The sequence below is a fragment of the Simochromis diagramma genome, unplaced genomic scaffold (assembly GCF_900408965.1).
Source record: "Simochromis diagramma unplaced genomic scaffold, fSimDia1.1 OVJJ01000330.1, whole genome shotgun sequence".
NCBI classification, from domain to species: Eukaryota; Metazoa; Chordata; class Actinopteri; order Cichliformes; family Cichlidae; genus Simochromis; species Simochromis diagramma.
This window is the reverse complement of record NW_024386930.1, coordinates 919,275-933,720: the sequence shown is the minus strand read 5'-3', so window position 1 is coordinate 933,720 and position 14,446 is coordinate 919,275. Positions and strand designations below refer to the sequence as shown.

General features: G+C 40.1%; 1 protein-coding gene across 1 annotated transcript; it reads right to left on the bottom strand.

Moving 5' to 3' along the window:
* Window positions 1-885: 885 nt before the first annotated feature.
* abcg5 (ATP-binding cassette, sub-family G (WHITE), member 5) lies at window positions 886-14,439 on the bottom strand. The gene is made up of 14 exons (XM_040037063.1): window positions 14,157-14,439; window positions 13,821-13,942; window positions 13,542-13,678; window positions 11,191-11,289; window positions 10,162-10,294; window positions 8,845-8,984; window positions 6,461-6,590; window positions 6,122-6,335; window positions 5,697-5,902; window positions 2,326-2,464; window positions 2,124-2,197; window positions 1,870-1,981; window positions 1,629-1,741; window positions 886-1,291 (listed from the first exon to the last, which is right to left on the bottom strand). Exons 1-14 carry the CDS (start codon window positions 14,321-14,323, stop codon window positions 1,107-1,109), a joined length of 1,971 nt encoding a protein of 656 aa, XP_039892997.1. The 5' UTR covers window positions 14,324-14,439; the 3' UTR covers window positions 886-1,106.
* Window positions 14,440-14,446: the final 7 nt, after the last annotated feature.

Sequence of the window (14,446 nt, the reverse complement as noted above, 5' to 3'; positions counted from 1 at the left end):
TATAGTTTTAGCTTACCAATAATAATGTTTGTTCTTCCAAACAAAACAAACAAATTTATGTTTTTTTCTTCCCGGCCATCAGTGGTTCTAGGATTAAGGTTACCACAAGAAAACTGTACATGCCATAAACATGCTCGTTTTTCAGGTAACATGTTTCAAGTAGTTTACAGAACATCTGCAGATATTTAAGTGTTTTAATGTGCATGGCTTCATCCCAGTGAACAGAGATAAACCGTGCTGTACTACATTGTGTGCATCAAGTGTAAACATTTAAACTTATTCTAAGTGCTTATACTACCACTTTATTAGGTATACCTGTTAAAGTGCTTTAACACAAATGTTTAATCTGATAATCACGTGGTAACAATGTAAGACATTGAAATTCAAAGCATGCATTTGAAAGAAAGAGGATTTAAGTGACTTTGATCATGACATAGTTGTTGGTGCCAGATAGGCAGGTCGAAGCGTTTCTAAAACTGCTGATCTACTAGGATTTTCCTGTGCAACCATCTCTTGGGTTTAAGGAGAATGTTCTGAAAAAGAAAATATGGCTTTTTGATTGTCAGAATGCCTCAAACTGATAGGAAAGCAACAGTAACTCAAAAAGCGCTCGTTATGATAAGCAGAAGTGCATCTCTGAATGCGTAACACGTCAAACCTTAAAGCAATTGGGCTTCAGTGGCATCATGTGCCACTCCAGTCAGCTTAGAAAAGAGAAACCGAGGGTACAAATCACACAAACTCACCAAAAGTCTGGATTTCTGCTATGACATTTGCATGGTAGGGTCAACATTTGGCATAATCAGCAACAAAAACTAAACATATAAGAATCCTGTCTTATATCAGTGGTTGAGTTTGTTGGTGGTGGTGGTGTAATTTATTTTCCTAGCACACTTTGGGCTGCTACCAGGTGGCCATCATTTAAACAGTCTGTTGAGTATTGCTGAAAATGTCCATCCCTTTATTATCAAGAAAGCAAAAAGGGTACGGTGTACCTAATACAGTGGTGGGTGTAGGTCATCTCTGAATAGTGAATTTCATAACATAAATGCTTTATAAGCTTAACTTAAAAAGAAGATTTTACCCACAAAGCCGTGTTTGTGGGCTTAGTGACGCACAACCTTGTCCCTGATCTTAAAGCTAATTATGCCCAGCAGCAGCAGAGCAGGCAGGAAAGCGTAGAGGAGAACAAAGTCTAGTGTGTATCGGGACAATGCGCCAGGATAACCCTCCTCAATGATCTGATTGCCATGGGTGACCACACAAGCTCCCGGCAAAGATGTGGAATTATCTGTAATCACAAAAACACAAAAAAGTGTTAAGAGATTTCATCTTCTGAAAGTGCCTTTTAGTCTAAATGACTGTAAGTGCTGCTGAGTGACTTTGACCACTGATCCTGAACCCATCCTTTATAAATCAGTCTTAAAAGGACCAATAGCAGAAAGATCAAATGTAAGACAGATAATTGAAATCAGTTATTTCTAATGATCTTTCCTGCTTCATCCTCTACACTACTCGCAGAATAGTGTAGATATTGGCCAATGCCAGTGTTCTTATTAATACAATGTAAATTAACAAAATAGCATTCCCTCTAGAATAGGATGGTCCCATGTTAAAAATGAACTTACTGCATGTGAACTGGAGACCATGAAACTCCGTGACTATGAGCAGCTCACAGCTGTACTTCTGGAAAGTCAGGTAACTGAGCCACTGAAAGACCTGTGGCATCTGCTGGGTGCTCCTGTTGCAAAGAAGAGGAGAGGAAAGTGAGCATATGTCCTGAGAGTTAGCATTATTATACCTTCATTTTCAATAAATTCTAAATCACAAGTTTTCTCATCATAAAGTTAAGCATATTTGGGATTTTACCTTAGAAAGCCAGATCCCACCACTATCCCTGCAATATTGAGTAGAGCCACTCCAGTGTTGACCATGTTAGGGTCTTGGACCACACCTAGTAGCACCACAGTCAGCAACTCACCTGATGAGAGTGGAAAAAAACAAACAAACATATGAATATGTGCAGCTAAAAGATAAAGAAAGTGGAAACGTGGCTATTAAATGCATTTAACCAATTTGTGCCCCCCAAAATAGCACTTTACCCTTTTATTTAAATGGCTCACCTATAACATGCGGCACCAGAACTACAGCAGTGAAACACAGGAAGCGCAAACCTTCCGGATGCATCCCCACTGTCCTGAGAGCAAAGCAAGGCAGAGACAAACACACAGGAGAGACATTGATGACTATGAAACCAAAATCCTTGAGTGGATAAATGTGCTTCTTCCACCGCCAACACAAAAACACATCAAGTTTATGACCAACCAGTAAAGGAAGGAGGTGAAGATGAAGACACTCAGGATGCTGAGGGGCAGGATGTGGAAGATGTAGGCCAAGAACATTTGCCATTTAGTGTAGAGTCCATCCTGACTCTCCTGATCACCGATGGCTCGCAATGCTGGGACTGTGAGTATAAAAACAGAAAGGGTGCAAAAAAAGATAAAAGTGACTTCTGGTCCATTCCATATAAAATCAACCAAATCTGAAAAATAAAAAAAAACAAAAACCCTGACCCTATTCCTTTATTTTTTAAAGAATAACTTTATTATATTTAATAGATATAAATTAGATAAATGAATACTGTCAAATATTGATGCCTGCCAAATCTGAGACTGATTATTCAAGGGATATAATAATGCTGAGCGATTGTGCACATGCACATGTATGTATAAAAGGCTTAATGTTGTTTTGCTTGCAGTTTTTAAATTTGCATTAAACTGGGAAAAATATGATGATTTCAAGAGTGCAAAACCCAGAAAAATTTCTTAAGTGGAGTTTTACCTTTTCCATATTTCATTCAGTTCCAGTACTTTAAAATCTGCATATTATAATGAACAGTTCATTATGTTCTATTGTCTCATAACTGAAAGCATGCATATGAAAACAAATTACATCAAAAGGGCTTTCCTTTAATTTCCCCCGTAACAGGATGATGGCGATTATGGATTTTTGCAATCGCTCCATATTTCAGGTGTTCTTGTTTTTATGCCAAGAATTTACCAAGACAACTTGATGGGCCTGTTTCTTTAAAAAAAAAAAAAAAAAAAAGCTTTTCATTGAATCCTATCAGTTGTTATCTCTGAGACTGAAGGTTACAATGATATCCCCAAGCACAACCTCTGATTGTTTGAGTGTTTACAGAGGCTGACTTCAGCTCAGCCCAATCGTTTATCACATCTATTCTCCTCAGTGTCTGTGAGGGCTGGAGACCTGAAGCCAAGATTTTAGACTATGTTGATACAGTCATAGGAAAGAGAAAGTATACTCTTATAGGTTTTATATATCAAGACATAATAAAAATCATCTGGTCCTCCAAATTAGGTAAATACAAGCGCAGATTAAAAACAACAGATGACATATTGCACCATGTTATTATTAACTAAACCAAAATGCAGAAGCAGTACATGAAAAACTAAGTACATCTTTACTACTGCCAAAGGAATTAAGGAGGTAAGTAGCAGGTAGGTGCTGATGATCAAATGCACACAGTTAATTAAACATCAGCATGTCCAATCATCCCTATCTATGCCAAACAATAAAGATGTTAGATATAATCTTTAAGAAGTAATTATTATAGGTTTATAAAGACATCATTCTACAGTGAGAAAGAGTTCAAAACAGTTGGCAGCCTTCCCAGGAGTGGACGTCGGAGCAAGTTTATTTTCTATGCTCATGGAAACTGCAAAAAACCCCACAGCTGCAATTCAGACTCTACTGAGCCCGGTTAGCATAAAATAGTTAAAAGTTTACGTTCAAGACAGCACACACACACACACACACACACACACACACACACGCACACAAAGAAAAGTAGACTGATCAAGTATGGCTTGTTTAAAAAGGGTTTCCAGGGGAAAATCTCTTCTCTCTACATGGCAGCACAGTGTACTGTAGGTTTAAAGTTGCAGCTGAAGACACCACGAGACATCTGGAACAATGTCCTTGGTGGAGATGTTTGGCTGTAAGGCACAGTGTCACATTCTGAGAAATCCAAACACAACATATCCACACAAACACCTATTAACTGTCAGCTGTGGGAGTGGAGGGCATTTGATTTGGTTTGAGTCAGACTGACAGTCTTACAGCTACAGCTTGGCTAACAGAATAATAGGACAATGATCCCAAGCTCAGCAGCAAATCTCTAACAGAATGGCTCTCTAGAGACAAATGCCTGCAAACCTCAATGAACTGAAGCAATGCTGTAAAGAAGAGTGTTCAAAAATCCCTCCGTGTGAGAGACTGATGTAGTAAGACTGCTAAAGGTGGTTTTACAAGCTACTGAATCATGGTGTACTCAATTTTTCACAAAGTGCTTCTGCTTTCTGGCCTATATGATGACACTGTGTGATATGTCAAGTGTTGTTTTTCATCTGAGGTTTATTTCTACCTGTCAGATCTGGCGAGAACTGGAACATTTTTATTATGTTTTAATAAAACCTTGTAAATGACGAAGGGTGTCACCGACAGTAAGGAAATACAGCCAAGATGATTCATTCATCCATTCCTATCACTGAAACCCACATTCCAATAGAGCCTTTTTGGAAATAGTTGTATTTTATTTTGTCTATTGATTGTTGTCCTTTTCTTAACCTTACTTTTTGAGCTCTGAACAGATTAAAGGTCATGAACACCCAATGATCATTTCAAATATGTAAATATGTAAACTGAAGGATCTCCTCAGCAACTAAAGTATGACTTCATGCACGGTCTTCTAATAGACATTTTTTCTTTCATGTATTCTTATCTCCAATAGTGTACACTATCTTTAACATCCAAGATCAAGCTAGACTTTACACAGTTTTGCCAAAGGTGACAAAAGTAAGTAAGAAATTAAAGTGATTTTACAAGTGAAGTGGCCTCACACACAGCTGTGATAAACATGCTTCATATCCATTTCTCAGAATTAACAAGTATCCACCTCATGTGGATTAAGTGTTGTTAGAAACATGCACAGAGATGTGCTGTAACGTCACATAGATTAAGTGAATGTATGGACAACAAAGTCGACATTCACATTTTGTCTTTTGTCTTGTCTAATTGTTATTTTCAGCATTTTATACAGTTAAGTCCATACATTTTCAAACAGTGATGCATTTTTTGTGATTTTGTTTCGGTACACCACCACAGTGGTCAAACAGTGCAATTTAGTCACGATGTCATCGAAGTGCAGATATTCAGCTTTAATTCAAGGGTTTGAACAAGAGTATTGCATTTAGCTGATTAGGAATTAAAGTCAATTTGAGATATTTTCAGAAGTTCAAAATTAATTGATACCTAATCCCTCTGTGTGTTTTTTCTATAAGCGGATAAAGGAATCTGGAGTTGATTCCAAGTGTTGAAACTGCATTTATTAGCTCTTCATTGGATCTGTCTGTCCAATAGAAGGAAGCCAACATTATCCTGAATCAAGAGTCAGTACTAGCACTGAGCAAAGCTGCTTCTGAGTTATGTTTTAATTTAGTCTTTGAATAAGAAAAAAATCATGTTTTCAAGTTACTGACTCAAAGTTTTTATCCAGCTTCCTCTTTTTTTTTTTTTTATAAAACTGTCAGGCAACATCCTGGTGTTTGGGACGTGCAAATGTAAATGTACTAATTCATCCTGGTGAGCAGATGTTTGGTGTTGGCGGAACTCACAGAGAGCGACAGCGTTCAGCATGCCCGTGTATGGTGAAGCACCGATGCTCTGATAGATTATGCCGATGCGGTCCTGCACAGCACCCTTAGTGACGTCGATGTCTAAATGTATGACGAAGAAGGCCACAAACAGACCATAAATCAGGTTCTGGGATAGACGCATCAGAACACCCATCCTGTCTCTGGACAGGTTTCTTACTGTGCGCCTGCACACAGAACACAGGAAGGCAAAATTAATGAGCAAATGTTTTACCTACTGATACCCTACAAAAAAATCATCATGATGCATGGAAGTAATCTGTATATGTTACATGTCTTTTATAAAGCAGCACACTAAGTGACATTTGTAATTTGTACCTGGAATATTGTGATCATATTTCAGTTTTAGATAGTGATTTATGGGTGGTGTGTACAAGCACACTGACCTGAGGAGAACTCCAAGTTTGGCAGCACCGCTGGGTGACTCTTTGCTCTTAAAGGGTATGGCGGGCTTGTCTGATCTCTGCAAGTTCTGCTCCATTTTTTCCAGCATGCTCTGGTAGATGGTAGACCTCTGATAGGCTGAAGTGATTTCATGCATGCGAGTGAATGTGGCTGCCTCCCTCTCGCTGCTGCGTGTGTCCACTGAGGTGAAGTCAACTGTTTGACATCAAATTGAATTTTTAATGTTCAAGCTATGGAAAAATCATCTTTTTTTAAAAAAAAGAAAGACTTATAATAAAAACACAACACCGTGCAGTGTGCTGGGTCATGTCATACTGTACCATAGATGTCAAAGGGGTTGCAGTACTCTGGACACTCATATCCACATTGGCTGAAGAAATCCACCATCTCTTCTGTTTGTCCACAAAATACTAGCTCCCCACGACTCATTATAGCTATCCTGTTGAACACCTTGGAGGTAGACACACACAAAGAAACAATATTATTCCATCAGCATGTCTGTGAAGGTTCTCAGTCATCCAGGTCATCGTAGTCACAGGAGCTCGCAAAGAAAAGCGTCTGGACTTCTTTAAGTTGCTTGAAGACGTTTCACAAGCAAGCATACACACCAAAGAGGGACAAAAGGATCCCCTGATGATCCTCTAATCATCTGAGCCAAGGTGTGAAAATGGGTGTGGGTCCCAATCAGCCAGGGTTTCGGGTGAGCTCATTGTGAAACCTGGCCCCTGACCTCCACAAGGAAGGTGTCCCACTCAGACCCATAGTCAGTAGCATAAACTCAGCCACTTATAACATTGCAAAACACCTTGCTACCATCCTTGCTCCTCTCGTGGGGAACACCCCACACCACATCAAGAACTCCACCGACTTCACCGACAAGGTTCAGAAACTTACCCTGGACCCAGATGAAACCATGGTGTCCTTTGATGTAGTCTCTCTCTTCACTTGCATACCCACCACAGCGGCCATGGAGACTGTCAGAAAACGACTACAAGAAGACAGCTCCTTAGAAGACAGGACCAACTTCACACCCGATCAGATCTGCACACTGTTAGACCTCTGCCTTACCACAACATACTTCAAATACAACGAAGGCTTCTAAAGACAAAAACATGGCTGTGCCATGGGCTCCCCCGTGTCACCTATTGTAGCCAACCTTTACATGGAGGAAGTGGAAAGGAAGGCTCTTGGCTCTTTCAAAGGAAGAGTACCCAGCCACTGGTACAGATATGTAGACGACACCTGGGTCAAAATCAAGACACAAGAAGTGGAATCCTTCACTGCGCACATTAACGCCGTGGATGAAAACATCAAGTTCACCAGGGAAGACACAAAGGATAACTGTTTGCCTTTCCTGGACTGCGCTGTGCACATTGAAGAGAATGGCAACCTCAACATTGAAGTTTACCGGAAGCCCACACACACGGACCAGTACCTCCTCTTTGACTCCCATCACTCTCTGGAACACAAACTTGGAGTAATTAGGACCCTACACCACCGGGCAGAACATGTTCCCTCTAAGCCTGAAGGAAAAAAGAAGGAACACATGTAAAGGAAGCACTCAAAACATGCAGTTATCCTAAATGGGCGTTCATAAAGTCAGCAAAGAGGCACAGAAAAGAAGATCAGACACCAGCAAGGGAGGATAAGAAAGACAGACGCAACAACATTGTCATCCCCTATGTAGCCGGTGTATCAGAAAAACTCAGGAGAGTTTTCTCCAAGCATGACATCCCGGTGCATTTCAGACCCAGCAACACGCTCAGACAAAAACTGGTTCACCCGAAAGACAAAACTCCAAAACACAGACTTAACAATGTGGTGTACGCTGTACAGTGTAGCGAGGAATGCCCGGACCTCTACATTGGAGAGACCAAACAGCCACTTCACAAGCGCATGGCACAACATAGAAGAGCCACCACCACAGGACAAGACTCAGCTGTCCATCTGCATCTTAAGGATAAAGGACACTCTTTTGAGGATGCCAATGTTCACATTTTGGACAGAGAGGACAGATGGTTTGAAAGAGGAGTGAAGGAAGCCATCTATGTCCACTGTGAGCGACCATCTTTGAACAGAGGCGGTGGTTTACGACACCAACTGTCTGCCATCTATAATCCAGTTTTGAGATCCCTCCCCAGACGCCTTAACGCCCACTCACATCCTGGGCCATCTGACCTCAGGAATTCGCATGATAAGGTGGGGCCAGGTTTCACAATGAGCTCACCCGAAACCCTGGCTGATTGTGACCCACACCCATTTCCACACCTTGGCTCAGATGATTAGAGGATCATCAGGGGGTCCTTTTGTCCCTCTTTGGGGAGATACTCCCACTAGGTTTAAATCTGGGACTCTCCGCCATTTGACCTTAGAACTGAAGAAGCTTCTCGGATGAGAGGTGAAACATCTTCAAGCAACTTAAAGAAGTCCAAACGCTTTTCTTTGCAAGCTCCTTTGATTCCATCAGCATGCAACTTTTCACAAAACATTCACTATCAAAGGATCAAAGACTCATGTGTACAGTGTAACCAAAATGTTTTCTTAATATGTGTCTAATATATGAAGTGGTGTAATTCTGATAAAAAAACAAAACAAATTCTTTAGCTGTGAGTTAGATAAATGTAGCTGATGTTGGCACATAGGTGTGAGTTTGACTGTACAAGCCATTCATTCTCTTTTTCACCAGTTCTTCTCAAAAACCCACCCTGAAGAGCTCAGAGCGTGGTTGGTGGATAGTTACTATGACGATACGGTCTCTCCTGGCCAGCTCTGCCAACAGCACTACAATCTGATTGGCGGTCATGCTGTCCAGACCAGTGGTCGGCTCATCCAATAGGATCACCCCTGCAACGACAGCATCCCAATGACATCACTGCTGTCACTGCAGGTTTGTCACGCAGTGAAACACTGAGAATAAGTGAAAGGCAGGACAATAACTTTTTCCTTCTAAGTAAAAACTCTCAGATGTACTTTTTATTAAGTGGCACATTGCAGGACTCTCTGTGGGGCCGACTTAACTTGAGGAGATAAGTGAGTTCTCTTTTTTTTAGTTAATTACTCTAATTAGGACAATTAAAAGATTGGCTCTTCGCATTATGAAAGCAGAGTGGAATTAGCAGATACTTTAATTGTGAGATTAATTCATTTCCTGGTTGATTGGAGAGTCACCGAATGGGAACTCCTCATTACTCTGTGTGTGACTCTGTGTGTGTGTGTGAGTGTGTTCATGGGCATTTTAATCCTGAATGAGGACTGAGACCCTCCATCCTCCCCAGAGGACTGAAGTCCTGATAAACTACACCTGGGACACACACACACACACACACACACACACACTGAAGTGGGCTTCTGCTCATTCCCCTTGCGGTGTGATAACCCAGTCCTTTATTACTCTTCTCCATCTCTCCCTTTTCTCTGTCTCTTCTGTCTCACTTAGATCCTTTTGTTTTTCTCCAGTGTGGACTTCAAAACTCTTCTGGGGAGAGACAGGTTATGTGGTGAACTTTCCACTGTTCTCGTGCGTCTGATCCTTCTGCCTCCCTCTGCTGCATTCTCCCACAGTCGTGGGAAAAAAGAAAGTTTTCACGGGACTATATGCAGTCCTGTTTTGGCAGTTTGCTAGTCTGACAAACAAGCAGCAGCAAATCTACAACAGAATGACTGAAAAAGAAAATAATCAAGGTGGAGCAATGGCCCAGTCAAAGTTCAGACACAACCTCATTGAAACTTTCTTTTTCACGACTCCACCAAAGACATATTTTGAAACATTTTATGAAAGCATGTTATGTATAATCCTTTTCTTTTATCTGCCAAAGTCTTTGAAAATCACTTCTAATCCCTCTTATTATCTATTTTACATCTATTAAAAGTGAAGATTTGAGTGATTAATGACTTTTACTCTGCGTCACCTCATTATTTTGATTTAAACCGACAGCAAATGTTTGCTTTGGAGGAAACAGGTTGGTCACAGATGAACTTGTGTAAATCTCCTCAGGTGTATCTGAGGTGCACTGGTACTCACTTGGGTCCTGAAGTAACTGACTGGCAATGGAGACCCTTCGGCGCTCACCCCCGGAGATCCCAGGGAAAACCTGACCTCCAATAACACTGTGGGCCACGTGACTAAGGCTCAGCTCAGCCATCACTGCTGACACCTACATGGGAGCCAGAGGTCAAGGTTCAGGCGAGACAAGAGTTATAACTATTAGCAAATCTACTAAAAAAGGGCCTGCAGGAGATATCATACGTTGATCAGCTAAAACACTGGAATAAAATCCCCTCATTATGATGAAAAGATTTGCTGTGAACTCTTCAGATAATCACCCTGCTCATGGGAACAATACTCAGAAATTTGCTCAGGGGTTTGAGTCTGACCCCAGCAACAATCTACACAGTCTAAAAAAATAATGTTCAAAAGAACAAGAAAGAAAAAACTAGAAGCAACCAGCACCAGAAAAAAACTCATCTTGTTTCCACTTTAAACTTACAGGATCCAAAGGACCCACCGCTGGTGCCAAGCACCACATGAGCTTCATTAGACCTTGATGAGTGTATTTGATAGCTCCACAAGATTAGGAGAAGCAATATTTTCCTGTTTTTACAGTTTGGAAATATTTCAGAGCGAGGGACTCAAACAAAATATTAGGCCGAGAACAACTGACCTGCCGTTCTTAAATGTCAGGTCAGGTACTTTTTTTAAAAAATGGGCATTTTCAGCATTTATGTGCTGTAAGCAAAGAGATCTGTAACAAAATGTAACACATTCTCAGTCATCTTGATGCTGCACATGACTCTCTGTGAAGCAATAACTCAGCCATACTTAACTAACCTAAAATATAAAACAACACAGTAATGCACCTTCGAAGATTAAGCTGATCATCCAAATAAGCACTGAAACTGTTTGTGTGCTGACATCTTAGTGGATACTGATATCCATCAGCCTGTAATTTATTTATTTATTTATTTTTTTGGGGATATGTTCTGTAGCAGGCAGAGATGCCAGGTTTAAGAAAATAATGAAAGAAATGCCCAGACGCAGCTCTAAAGTCACCTTTTTCTTGATAGCTTCAGCCGAGCGTTTCCGCAGGGCCAGCTGAGCTGTGTAGGTCAGAGTCTCCTCCACTGTCAGATAACTCAGCAAGTTATCGCTCTGGAAAAGAATGGCAGAAAGAGAAAACAGGGCATTAACAGAAAAGAAACTAGACACAAAAAAAACCACTGTAAATTGTGATTTGGCAGCCTTAAAACTAGAAACTACCACCTCTATTCCTCAAGGAGATGGATTAAGAAAACATCTCAGTATTTCTCTTGAGTGGTCATCAGTAAACAAATGGAAGTATATGTTTGGACTGGATACTTTTATGTCACACTCTCTCCATCTATAGCATCTTTGTAGCACATCCCCGTACAGTGAGCATATATCCTCATAAACGTCTATGTTCATATATGCCAGTGCGACCCATCTGTAATATACCTTTGCCTCAGATGTGTGCACACACACAGGCACAGGCGCATGACTTAAACCAGCTGAACCTGCTGCCTGCTTCAATTAACACATGGCGCCTCCCAATCCCACTTCTCCTTATTCTCTCATCTGAATGACTTTAATATGAGGAGCTCATATCACCTCCTCATCTACAGCTTAGCGGCGGAAGTTAATGACGAGGCTTAGAGAGCAGAAGGGGGAGCTATCAGCTAGAGGGGAGAGATGATTTGAAAAGAAGCAAGGCTGGTTTTAAACCAGTGTTTTTAATTCAGGCTTTGGATACACTTGAGCACCTCTCATTGCGAGATTACATATATGAGGAGGCTATCAGGGGTCTTAAGTTAATTTCATACGGAGGCCAGGGCAGCTTTTCAGGAGTTACTGCAGAATGTTCATTGAGTTTGTGGCGGTTTGTACAACCACAGGCAAAACTAAATACATACAGGCTATGTGCATGAGGCCAGCTGCATTTGAAACTGTAGTGGAAAGTTTAATGAGTGTTTGTGTGAACTACAGGAAAGTGAAATGTGCATGCACTTATTTGCTAATTACTTTAAACTCTGTTCAGTCTCCCATTAATCATTTGTCTAACAGGTCCACTGCTGGGTTTCAACTTCTGTTAAGTGACAATTGTGACAATTATGAATTGGGAATAAATTTTCCTTTATTAGAAGTCATGTAATTTCAACTGCTTTGACTTTTTGTTTGTTATCCATCTGATTGTTAGCAGGATTGCTCAAAATTTAAAAGATGGGATTGGGCCCATCTTTTAAATTTCATTTGGGTTTCAATCCATGAATTCTTTACCATTGTGAAGGCATGTCTTACTACTATGCACACACTGACACTCTAATGGATGCACTGGAGTCAGTTTGGGGTTCAGTATCTGTAATGTTTGGTGAATGCCTGTGGACCCTCTTTTGACTTGTGTAGATGTAGCTGGAAATTATTGTATTTATTTTTTTGTGAAAAAAAAATGTTTAGAGGCTTTTTGGACGTTACTAAGGATTCAGTTTGTCAAACTGATATTTTATTTTAGCCTTACCCTTGCCATCCACTCGTGTGAAGCGGTCACTAGCTAGCATGCACATCTGAGTGTGTGCGAGAGTATGCAACTTAATAAATGTAATAATAATTAATAATAAACTTGAACAGTAATAGAGGAAGTTTTTTGTTGAACCGTTGATCATTCAGGTGTGCAGTGATTTTAAACCAGGGTTCAGTATTTACACAATGACGCTTTGGCCAAATATTGAACGTGAGGATCCAGTGATCGAACCACTCGAACTCCTGACCCCCAAAAAACTGATGTTGTGAAAGGATTAGAATCCGAAATTTGAACAAAGTATGGAGGTCATGCAGTCTTAGAGCGCTTTTCTTTTGTTTCTGTGTATATTATTACCATTTAAATGTGCTTTTTATGCAGCTGTTTAAAATTACACAGTAAATTGTTTATAAATGTACATGTTTTTTGTAATAAAGCAACAGAAAAGCGTATGACGAGTTTAAAAATGTCAAAATTGATATGGTAGTTAAGGATATTAAGCAACCCAAGGGTTTTATTAACTTAAACAGAGAAACAATTTTCTTATAAGTGTAAATAAAAGTCTGTTAATTTAACTTAAACACAATTGTTGTGTTATTTTAACATTTATTGTATGTAATTTATGTATTGATGTTATTATTGATTATTATTGATGTAATACCTATATGTAACCTAATAGTTATTAACACATAATATTTTATATGTTTATAATATTAACACATATAACACTATGTAATATTAACATTAATATTACTTTTAATTATTTATGAATGCTTATTATATCAATATTGTATCAATAGAAATGCAATACTGGGATAATAAGTAAAAGCTATGAGTTAAATCTTGATGTGTGGACGTTTCTTTGTCTTACCTGCAGCACATAGGAGAAGCAGTCCTGATACTGCTCTTGCTTCAGTTTTCTACCATTAACGAAGACTTCTCCCAGCAGCGTGCCCTGGTTCCCAATCCGCCCTGAGATGGCATCCAGCAATGTGGTTTTTCCTGAGCCTTTATAATGAAAAGTGCAGATAAAGACACATATGCATAAAACACTCATGATTTAACTGATTTTTAACGGTTCCTGATAAAAAATGTTGTATTTCTTTTTCACTTTAAACATTTGGCTCTTGGGTTGAACTGAACCTCGAACCTGAGTTGCCCAGTATGCCCATGATCTGCCCACTGTCAACATGAAAGGAGACATCATTCAGGATCTGACGAGTCCATCGTTTCCTGTAGGAGGGTAAGTCCCACCACGGACCCACACGTTCACTGTGAAACACATGTATATATGCACACACGCATAAGGACAAGGACAGTATTTATATGTTTTTCAACACGATGTCTATCTCAGCTGTGGGAAAAATCAGCTCTTTATGAACAATCAGATAATCAGACAATCACAGTCAAGTAATAATGAGTAAATGAAGTTAAATTCTCTGAGTCTGTTTTTGAGTTACTCGTGTTGGTTGTCAGCAGCACTTACCTGACTGTGTAGGAGATCTTTCTGACACTTAGAGAACAGGTGGGCTCTGATTGCTCCTCTCTGCTGTCTCTCCACACATCTTTCTTCACCTCCGCCACAAACCTGAAGGACTCTTTTACTTTCCCGTTCTGCGGCTCCTCCATCTGCATTGAATAAAATCTGTTCATGTCTCCTCCAGGTCTGTGTCAAATCTGTTTCACATCAGATTGTTCATATTGTTTCAGTCCCAGACTTTGTCTTCTGCGCCTGTTGCCTGCACACAGCAGAAATGCGAGATCAGTAGTGACTCT